At 46.8% G+C, this 11897-nt stretch overlaps 1 protein-coding gene across 1 annotated transcript in view; it reads left to right on the top strand.

The window, feature by feature from the left end:
• Positions 1–11897, top strand: part of wdfy3 (WD repeat and FYVE domain containing 3) — a 206092-nt gene that overhangs the window by 157510 nt on the left and 36685 nt on the right. The window contains 2 exon segments of the mRNA XM_046351507.1: positions 4673–4906; positions 10716–10890. Of these exon segments, the coding sequence (XP_046207463.1) occupies positions 4673–4906; positions 10716–10890 (409 nt within the window).

Raw genomic sequence — 11897 nt, 5'->3', positions numbered from 1 at the left:
GCGTTGTCTACTACACTACGGTACTCACAGCGTTGTCTACTACACTACGGTACTCACAGCGTTGTCTACTACACTACGGTACTCACAGCGTTGTCTACTACACTACGGTACTCACAGCGTTGTCTACTACACTACGGTATTCACAGCGTTGTCTACTACACTACGGTACTCACAGCGTTGTCTACCACACTACGCTACTCACAGTGTTGTCTACCACAATACGGTAGTCACAGCGTTGTCAACTACACTACGGTACTCACAGCGTTGTCTACTACACTACAGTACTCACTGCGTTGTCTTAACACTACAGTACTCACTGCATTCTAACACTACAGTACTCACTGTGTTGTCTACTACACTACAGTACTCACTGTGTTGTCTACTACACTACAGTACTCACTGTGTTGTCTAATACACTACAGTACTCACTGTGTTGTCTACTACAGTACTCACTGCGTTGTCTACTACACTACAGTACTCACTGCGTTGTCTACTACACTACAGTACTCACTGCGTTGTCTACTACACTACAGTACTCACTGCGTTGTCTACTACACTACAGTACTCACTGCGTTGTCTACTACACTACAGTACTCACTGCGTTGTCTACTACAGTACAGTACTCATTGCGTTGTCTACTACAGTACAGCACTCACTGCATTGTCTACTTCAGTCCTCACTGTGTTGTCTTCTTCAGTCCTCACTGTGTTGTCTACTACAGTACAGTACTCACTGTGTTGTCTACTACAGTACTCACTGCATTGTCTAACTCTACCGTACTCACTGCATTGTCTACTACAGTACTCACTGCATTGTCTAACAGCACAGGACTCACTGCGTTTTCTACTACACTACAGTACTCACTGCATTCTAACACTACAGTACTCACTGCATTCTAACACTACAGTACTCACTGCATTCTGACACTACAGTGCACACTACATTGTCTAACACTACAGTACTCACTGCATTCTAACACTATAGTACACACTACACAAGTCCTATCAGATCTCTATATGCTGAACCTGACAGACACATGTAATAACACTCTGCCTAAACACACAGTATTCTCTCCTATCAGTCCTCACTGTGTTGTCTCTCTAGTCCTCTGCTACAGAACTCTCCTCTCCTCCTACAGACTGCAGACTCACTGCATTGTAATAACCTCTGACTCTCCTAAACACACAGTATCACTCTCTCACTCTCACTCTCTAACACTCTCCTCTCCTCTCTCTCTCTCTCACTCATTCTCTCCTCTCCTCTCTCTCTCTGAACCTCTCTCTGCCTCTCTCTCTCTCCTCTCTCTCTCTCCTCTCCTCTCTCCTCTCCTCTCTCTCCTCTCCTCTCTCTCCTCTCTCTCTCTCCTCTCTCTCTCTCTCTCTCTCTCTCCTCTCTCTCTCTCTCTCTCTCTCTCTCTCTCTCTCTCTCTCTCTCTCTCTCTCTCTCTTTCTTTCTCTTTCTCTCTCTCCCCTCTCTCTCCTCCTCTCGCTTTCGCTCTCTTTCGCCATGTCAATTGAATTGAAAGTACATTATTACTTACATTGTCAAAGTATACATATCGAAAAATAAAATATATATATACAGTGCCTTGCGAAAGTATTCGGCCTCCTTGAACTTTGCGACCTTTTGCCACATTTCCGGCTTCAAACATAAAGATATAAAACTGTATTTTTTTGTGAAGAATCAACAACAAGTGGGACACAATCATGAAGTGGAACGACATTTATTGTATATTTCAAACTTTTTTAACAAATCAAAAACTGAAAAATTGGGCGTGCAAAATTATTCAGCCCCCTTAAGTTAATACTTTGTAGCGCCACCTTTTGCTGCCATTACAGCTGTAAGTCGCTTGGGGTATGTCTCTATCAGTTTTGCACATCGAGAGACTGAATTTTTTTCCCATTCCTCCTTGCAAAACAGCTCGAGCTCAGTGAGGTTGAATGGAGAGCATTTGTGAACAGCAGTTTTCAGTTCTTTCCACAGATTCTTGATTGGATTCAGGTCTGGACTTTGACTTGGCCATTCTAACACCTGGATATGTTTATTTTTGAACCATTCCATTGTAGATTTTGCTTTATGTTTTGGATCATTGTCTTGTTGGAAGACAAATCTCCGTCCCAGTCTCAGGTCTTTTGCAGACTCCATCAGGTTTTCTTCCAGAATGGTCCTGTGTTTGGCTCCATCCATCTTCCCATCAATTTTAACCATCTTCCCTGTCCCTGCTGAAGAAAAGCAGGCCCAAACCATGATGCTGCCACCACCATGTTTGACAGTGGGGATGGTGTGTTCAGGGTGATGGGCTGTGTTGCTTTTACGCCAAACATAACGTTTTGCATTGTTGCCAAAAAGTTCCATTTTGGTTTCATCTGACCAGAGCACCTTCTTCCACATGTTTGGTGTGTCTTCCAGGTGGCTTGTAGCAAACTTTAAACAACACTTTTTATGGATATCTTTAAGAAATGGCTTTCTTCTTGCCACTCTTCCATAAAGGCCAGATTTGTGCAATATACGACTGATTGTTGTCCTATGGACAGAGTCTCCCACCTCAGCTGTAGATCTCTGCAGTTCATCCAGAGTGATCATGGGCCTCTTGGCTGCATCTCTGATCAGTCTTCTCCTTGTATGAGCTGAAAGTTTAGAGGGACGGCCAGGTCTTGGTAGATTTACAGTGGTCTGATACTCCTTCCATTTCAATATTATCGCTTGCACAGTGCTCCTTGGGATGTTTAAAGCTTGGGAAATATTTTTGTATCCAAATCCGGCTTTAAACTTCTTCACAACAGTATCTCGGACCTGCCTGGTGTGTTCCTTGTTCTTCATGATGCTCTCTGCGCTTTTAACGGACCTCTGAGACTATCACAGGTGCAGGTGCATTTATACGGAGACTTGATTACACACAGGTGGATTGTATTTATCATCATTAGTCATTTAGGTCAACATTGAATCATTCAGAGATCCTCACTGAACTTCTGGAGAGAGTTTGCTGCACTGAAAGTAAAGGGGCTGAATAATTTTGCACGCCCAATTTTTCAGTTCTTTATTTGTTAAAAAAGTTTGAAATATCAAATAAATGTCGTTCCACTTCATGATTGTGTCCCACTTGTCGTTGATTCTTCACAAAAAAAATACAGTTTTATATCTTTGTTTGAAGCCTGAAATGTGGCAAAAGGTCGCAAAGTTCAAGGGGGCCGAATACTTTCGCAAGGCACTGTATATAAGTAAATAAATGGTGGGACCAACAGCAATAATAATAGTAGTTGTGGACATGGGATTACATTTAACAACAACTACAACAATAATATTAATGAGAACAACAATACATTAAAGCAATGGTAGTGGACCATTGTCAACATGACTGAGAAGACTCATGACCTGGTATGAAAGAGAAAGGAGAGATAGACAGAGAGAGAGAGAGCGAGACAGAGAGAGAGCGAGACAGAGAGAGAGCGAGACAGAGAGAGAGCGAGACAGAGAGAGAGCGAAACAGAGAGAGAGCGAGACAGAGAGAGAGAGAGCGAAACAGAGAGAGAGCGAGACAGAGAGAGAGAGAGCGAGACAGAGAGAGAGAGAGCGAGACAGAGAGAGAGAGAGAGTGAGACAGAGAGAGAGAGAGAGCGAGACAGAGAGAGAGAGAGAGATCGAGAGAGAGCGAGACAGAGAGAGAGAGAGCGAGACAGAGAGAGAGCGAGAGAGAGAGAGCGAGACAGAGAGAGAGAGACAGAGAGAGAGAGAGAGAGCGAGACAGAGAGAGAGAGAGAGGGCGAGACAGAGAGAGAGAGAGCGAGACAGAGAGAGAGAGAGCGAGACGAGAGAGAGAGAGAGCGAGACAGAGACAGAGAGAGAGTGAGAGAGAGAGAGCCTCAGGACAGCCTCAGGACAGCAGCAAAGATGGAAAATATTTATTATCGACATTACTTTGCACTTTTCACTGGCTGTTCCTCAGGTTGTGGCAGGAGGTCACATATATGGCTGCCAAAACTGCACATTTGGGCTTTTCACCCAACAAATATTACATTTTTTCTTCATCTTTTATAGTTTCAAATTCTTTGTATTGAATTATAATTTTGCGAAAGAAATATTCTCTTTCTCTGAGTATTCTCTGAGTATTTTTCAGTGTAATAGGAAATGCAGCTCTGTCTCTACCTCTCCTCTGGAGCAGAGTGAGCACAGCCTGTCCTCTCTGGGCAGCCAGGTTTGTCTGTGACGACCGGTCTCCAAAGCCAGACTGTGCTCACTGAGTACATAGTCAATGTTTTCCTCCGTTTTCTATCAGTCACAGTGGTCAGATAGTCTGCCACCATGTACTGTCTGTTTAGTGCCAAATAGCTCTCTCTCTCTCTCGCACTCTCTCTGTCTCGCTCTCTCTCTGTCTATCTCTCCTTTTCTCTCTCTCTCTCTCACTGTCACTCTCTTCTCTCTCTCACCGTCACTCTCTCTCACCGTCTCTCTCTCACCGTCTCTCACTCTCTCTCACCGTCTCTCTCTCTCTCTCACCGTCTCTCACTCTCTCTCACCGTCTTTCACTCTCTCTCACCGTCTCTCACTCTCTCTTACCGTCTCTCACTCTCTCTCACCGTCTCTCACTCTCTCACCATCTCACTCTCTCTCTCACCGTCTCTGTCCCCGTCTCTCACTCACCGTCTCTCTCTCTCTCTTCCCCATCCCCTGTCAGAGGCAGCAGAATGTCCTAAAGTATGTGACAGAGGAGTGGTCGTCTATTGAGTATGAGCTGCTGAGAGAGCGGGGCCTCTGGGGACCCCCCATCGGATCCCACCTGGACAAGTTCCTACTCGAGATGACCGAGGGGCCCTGTCGCATGAGGAAGAAGATGGTCCGCAACGACATGTTTTACATACATTATCCATACGTCCCAGAGCCTGAACCCAGCACTAATGGCCAAGTACAGGTACTGTAATAATGTAGTATTACTGTAGTAATACTATAATACTACTATAATAACAACGACATGTTCTACATACATTATCCATACGTCCTGGAGCCTGAACCCAGCACTAATGGCCAAGTACAGGTACTGTAGTAATACTATAATACTACTATAATAACAACAACATGTTCTACATACATTATCCATACGTCCCGGAGCCTGAACCCAGCACTAATGGCCAAGTACAGGTACTGTAGTAATACTATAATACTACTATAATAACAACAACATGTTCTACATACATTATCCATACGTCCCGGAGCCTGAACCCAGCACTAATGGCCAAGTACAGGTACTGTAATAATGTAGTATTACTGTAGTAATACTATAATACTACTATAATAACAACGACATGTTCTACATACATTATCCATACGTCCCGGAGCCTGAACCCAGCACTAATGGCCAAGTACAGGTACTGTAGTAATACTATAATACTACTATAATAACAACGACATGTTCTACATACATTTTCCATACGTCCCGGAGCCTGAACCCAGCACTAATGGCCAAGTACAGGTACTGTAATAATGTAGTATTACTGTAGTAATACTATAATAACAACGACATGTTCTACATACATTATCCATACGTCCCGGAGCCTGAACCCAGCACTAATGGCCAAGTACAGGTACTGTAGTAATACTATAATACTACTATAATAACAACGACATGTTCTACATACATTATCCATATGTCCCGGAGCCTGAACCCAGCACTAATGGCCAAGTACAGGTACTGTAGTAATACTATAATACTACTATAATAACAACAACATGTTCTACATACATTATCCATACGTCCCGGAGCCTGAACCCAGCACTAATGGCCAAGTACAGGTACTGTAATAATGTAGTATTACTGTAGTAATACTATAATACTACTATAATAACAACGACATGTTCTACATACATTATCCATACGTCCCCGAGCCTGAACCCAGCACTAATGGCCAAGTACAGGTACTATAATAATGTAGTATTACTGTAGTAATACTATAATACTACTATAATAACAACGACATGTTCTTCCTACATTATCCATACGTCCCGGAGCCTGAACCCAGCACTAATGGCCAAGTACAGGTACTGTAGTAATACTATAATACTACTATAATAACAACAACATGTTCTACATACATTATCCATACGTCCCCGAGCCTGAACCCAGCACTAATGGCCAAGTACAGGTACTGTAGTAATACTATAATACTACTATAATAACAACAACATGTTCTACATACATTATCCATACGTCCCGGAGCCCGAGCCCAGCACTAATGGCCAAGTACAGGTACTGTAATAATGTAGTATTACTGTAGTAATACTATAATACTACTATAATAACAACGACATGTTCTACATACATTATCCATACGTCCCGGAGCCTGAACCCAGCACTAATGGCCAAGTACAGGTACTGTAGTAATACTATAATACTACTATAATAACAACAACATGTTCTATGTATATTACCCATAGCGTAACGTAGCGTAACCCGAGCCCAGCACAAAGGGCTCTTTACAGACACTATAATACGGCATTATGATCGTAAGGACAAGGACATGTTGTAGTAACCATGTTCAAACGCTTGGTTAAACCGCCAAAAGTGCGATGTCGTTGTATAGGAGAAAAAAACAGCTTACCTTGTTCTCCCTACTGTTCCAGTGTGTGTACTGTACAATGCAGGAGATAGGGGTTTGTGCCGTCCATTCATCACAGCCAATGAATGGAGTCTTTGTGAGCGAAATCATGCTACATGAATTAGCCTCGTCAGCCACATGACTCAGCCGTGTTCTCAACCGACCCCAAGGGAGAAAAAACAAAACAAGAACACTTGTCAGAATGGGAGCTATACACCGAGTGTACAAAACATTAGGAACACCTGCCGTTTCCATGACATAGACTATCCAGGTGAATTGAGGCTGTTCAGAGGGGAAAAAGGGGTGGGAAGGGTGCATCTCAATATTATGAAGGTGTTCCTAATGTTTTGTACACTCAGTGTATGAATGCATATAAACCAACAGTTAGTACTGTTGGGGGGGGGGGGTAAAGGTCGTGCCACGGTATTGGCAGAATCATCACATTTTTAGTGCCTTCCAGCCCCCGCTCCTATCCTCCTGTAAACCTCTGTCCTGCTCCAGCCCCCGCTCCTATCCTCCTGTAATACTCTGTCCAGCCCCTGCTCCTATCCTCCTGTAATACTCTGTCCTGCTCCAGCCCCCGCTCCTATCCTCCTGTAATACTCTGTCCAGCCCCTGCTCCTATCCTCCTGTAAACCTCTGTCCTGCTCCAGCCCCCGCTCCTATCCTCCTGTAATACTGTCCAGCCCCTGCTCCTATCCTCCTGTAATACTCTGTCCTGCTCCAGCCCCTGCTCCTATCCTCCTGTAATACTCTGTCCAGCCCCTGCTCCTATCCTCCTGTAAACCTCTGTCCTGCTCCAGCCCCCGCTCCTATCCTCCTGTAATACTCTGTCCAGCCCCTGCTCCTATCCTCCTGTAATACTCTGTCTTGCTCCAGCCCCTGCTCCTATCCTCCTGTAATACTCTGTCCAGCCCCTGCTCCTATCCTCCTGTAATACTCTGTCCAGCCCCTGCTCCTATCCTCCTGTAATACTCTGTCCAGCCCCTGCTCCTATCCTCCTGTAATACTCTGTCCAGCCCCTGCTCCTATCCTCCTGTAATACTCTGTCCAGCCCCTGCTCCTATCCTCCGGTAATACTCTGTCCAGCCCCTGCTCCTATCCTCCTGTAATACTCTGTCCTGCTCCAGCTCCTATCCTCCTGTAATACTCTGTCCAGCTCCTATCCTCCTGTAATACTCTGTCCTGCTCCAGCTCCTATCCTCCTGTAATACTCTGTCCTGCTCCAGCTCCTATCCTCCTGTAATACTCTGTCCTGCTCCAGCTCCTATCCTCCTGTAATACTCTGTTACTCTGTCCTGCTCCAGCCCCTGCTCCTATCCTCCTGTAATACTCTGTTACTCTGTCCTGCTCCAGCCCAGCTCCTATCCTCCTGTAATACTCTGTTACTCTGTCCTGCTCCAGCCCCTGCTCCTATCCTCCTGTAATACTCTGTTACTCTGTCCTGCTCCAGCCCCTGCTCCTATCCTCCTGTAATACTCTGTTACTCTGTCCTGCTCCAGCCCAGCTCCTATCCTCCTGTAATACTATGTTACTCTGTCCTGCTCCAGCCCAGCTCCTATCCTCCTGTAATACTCTGTTACTCTGTCCTGCTCCAGCCCAGCTCCTATCCTCCTGTAATACTCTGTTACTCTGTCCTGCTCCAGCCCAGCTCCTATCCTCCTGTAATACTCTGTTACTCTGTCCTGCTCCAGCCCAGCTCCTATCCTCCTGTAATACTCTGTTACTCTGTCCTGCTCCAGCCCAGCTCCTATCCTCCTGTAATACTCTGTTACTCTGTCCTGCTCCAGCCCAGCTCCTATCCTCCTGTAATACTCTGTTACTCTGTCCTGCTCCAGCCCAGCTCCTATCCTCCTGTAAACCTCTGTTACTCTGTCCTGCTCCAGCCCCTGCTCCTATCCTCCTGTAAACCTCTGTTACTCTGTCCTGCTCCAGCCCCTGCTCCTATCCTCCTGTAAACCTCTGTTACTCTGTCCTGCTCCAGCCCCTGCTCCTATCCTCCTGTAAACCTCTGTTACTCTGTCCTGCTCCAGCCCCCGCTCCTATCCTCCTGTAATACTCTGTTACTCTGTCCTGCTCCAGCCCCTGCTCCTATCCTCCTGTAATACTCTGTTACTCTGTCCGGCTCCAGCCCCTGCTCCTATCCTCCTGTAATACTCTGTTACTCTGTCCTGCTCCAGCCCAGCTCCTATCCTCCTGTAATACTCTGTTACTCTGTCCTGCTCCAGCTCCTATCCTCCTGTAATACTCTGTTACTCTGTCCTGCTCCAGCCCAGCTCCTATCCTCCTGTAATACTCTGTTACTCTGTCCTGCTCCAGCTCCTATCCTCCTGTAATACTCTGTTACTCTGTCCTGCTCCAGCCCAGCTCCTATCCTCCTGTAATACTCTGTTACTCTGTCCTGCTCCAGCCCAGCTCCTATCCTCCTGTAATACTCTGTTACTCTGTCCTGCTCCAGCCCCTGCTCCTATCCTCCTGTAATACTCTGTTACTCTGTCCTGCTCCAGCCCAGCTCCTATCCTCCTGTAAACCTCTGTCCGGCTCCAGCCCAGCTCCTATCCTCCTGTAAACCTCTGTCCTGCTCCAGCCCAGCTCCTATCCTCCTGTAATACTCTGTCCTGCTCCAGCCCAGCTCCTATCCTCCTGTAATACTCTGTCCTGCTCCAGCCCAGCTCCTATCCTCCTGTAAAACTCTGTCCTGCTCCAGCTCCTATCCTCCTGTAATACTATGTTACTCTGTTCTGCTCCAGCCCAGCTCCTATCCTCATGTAAATCTCTGTCCTGCTCCAGCCCAGCTCCTATCCTCCTGTAAATCTCTGTCCTGCTCCAGCCCAGCTCCTATCCTCCTGTAAATCTCTGTCCTGCTCCAGCCCAGCTCCTATCCTCCTGTAATACTCTGTTACTCTGTCCTGCTCCTATCCTATAATACTATGTCCTGCTCCAGCCCAGCTTCTATCCTCCTGTAATACTCTGTCCTGCTCCAGCCCAGCTCCTATCCTCCTGTAATACTCTGTCCTGCTCCAGCCCAGCTCCTATCCTCCTGTAATACTCTGTTACTCTGTCCTGCTCCAGATCCTATCCTATAATACTCTATCCTGCTCCAGCCCAGCTCCTCTCCTCCTGTAATACTCTGTTACTCTGTCCTGCTCCAGCCCAGCTCCTATCAGTGTCCTCCTCTGCTCCCCCTCACGATCTCAGACCTGAGACTCCCACAGTTAGCATCTGTCTGACAACAGGGTGAAGTGACTTGAACAGACATGCCATTTATACACTGTGTGTGTGAAGCCATAGTTAAGAGTTGGTTAAACAGCCCAAACTGTGGATGCATGGTGGATGGGTGTCTGGTAGATGGTACAACGTGTGTCTACGAGCCTGAGCCCTGCCTTGTCATGTAAGGTCCAATAAGGCACCATTTTGGATACAAATTAGATAACGGTTTTCACTTGAAACGACACTCAATGAACATCTGTGCGGTTTGAGCATTTTGCAAGCATGATTGACACTGAGAGGATTTCAATGGACTAATTGAAAGCCGCATCGATCAGCTTCTTGTTTTTTTGGCTTGTTTTGATGCTTCTTCGTCAGTGTTCTTCATGTCAGCTGCCCCCCCCCATCACTAATTAACCTCTCCTCTCTTCCTCTCCTCTCTTCCTCCCCTCTCTTCCTCCCCTCTCTTCCTCTCCTCTCTTCCTCCCCTCTCTTCCTCTCCTCTCTTCCTTCCCTCTCTTCCTCTCCTCCTCTCCTCTCTTCCTCCCCTCTCTTCCTCTCTTCCTCCCCTCTCTTCCTCTCTTCCTCCCCTCTCTTCCTCTCCTCTCTTCCTCTCCTCTCTTCCTCCCCTCTCTTCCTCTCCTCTCTTCCTCTCTTCCTCTCCTCTCTTCCTCTCCTCTCTTCCTCTCCTCTCTTCCTCCCCTCTCTTCCTCTCCTCCTTCCCTCTCTTCCTCTCCTCCTCTCCTCTCTTCCTTCCCTCTCTTCCTCTCCTCCTCTCCTCTCTTCCTCCCCTCTCTTCCTCTCCTCTCTTCCTCCCCTCTCTTCCTCTCCTCTCTTCCTCCCCTCTCTTCCTCTCTTCCTCCCCTCTCCTCCTCCCCTCTCTTCTTTCTCTCCTCTCTTCCTCTCCCTCCCCTCATCCAGAAGCCGGTGCGTTACCGCCGAGCGATAAGCTACGACAGTAAGGAGTACTACATGAGACTGCTTTCAGGGAATCCTGGGATGTATCAGCATTCTATAGAGCAGGACACTGAGGGAGAGACCGCTCAGCATGAACCTGGTGAGGTGCACGGAGAGGACACCATCGCCAGAGTCAAAGGTAAGACGGACAGAGGACACATAGCAATACTTTTTGAGGTCGTTTCAGTTTTATTATTCGAATTGTTTTATTCTGTTTATTATACCACTTTTTAATCTACACTTTCGTGGTATCCGATTGGTAGTGAACAGTCTTGTGTCATCTCTGCAACTCCCGTACGGACTCGGGAGAGGCGAAGGTCGAGAGCCGTGCGTCCTCAGAAACACAACCCAAACAAGCCGCACTGCTTCTTGACACAATGCCCGCTTAACCCGGAAGCCAGACACACCAATGTGTCTGAGGAAACACTGTTACACCTGGCGATGGTGTCAGCGTGCACTGAGCCCGGTCCGCCGCAGGAGTCGCTAGTGCATGATGGGACAAGGACATCCCTGCCGGCCAAACCCTCCCCTAACCCGGACGACACTGGGCCAAATGTGCGCCCAGCCCCATGGGTCTCCCAGTCGTGGCCGGCTACGACAGAGCCTGGACTCAAACCAGGATCTCTAGTAACACAGCTAGCACTGATATGCAGTACCTTAGACCACTGAGACAGAGCCTGGACCTGAACCAGGATCTCTAGTAACACATCTAGCACTGTGATGCAGTACCTTGGACCACTGAGACAGAGCCTGGACCCGAACCAGAATCTCTAGTAACACAGCTAGCACTGTGATGCAGTACCTTAGACCACTGAGGCCCCTTCAGTTAAATTATCACTATGTATTATGTGGGTTGAAAGCTGTAATCCACTAATTGAAATACTTCTGTTGTGTAATTGTCACGTCTTCTGCGCTAAAAAATGTAGAACATTGGCCTGTTGGAAACTACAACTCCCTACTACATTGTCACATTGGCCTGTTGGAAACTACAACTCCCTACTACATTGTCACATTGGCCTGTTGGAAACTACAACTCCCTACTACATTGTCACATTGGCCTGTTGGAAACTACAACTCCCTACTACATTGTCACATTGGCCTGTTGGAAACTACAACTCCCTACTACATTGTCACATTGGCCTGTTG

The sequence above is a fragment of the Oncorhynchus gorbuscha genome, linkage group LG05, assembly GCF_021184085.1.
Source record: "Oncorhynchus gorbuscha isolate QuinsamMale2020 ecotype Even-year linkage group LG05, OgorEven_v1.0, whole genome shotgun sequence".
In the NCBI taxonomy this organism is placed as follows: domain Eukaryota; kingdom Metazoa; phylum Chordata; class Actinopteri; order Salmoniformes; family Salmonidae; genus Oncorhynchus; species Oncorhynchus gorbuscha.
This window is presented reverse-complemented; position numbering and strand designations above follow the sequence as displayed.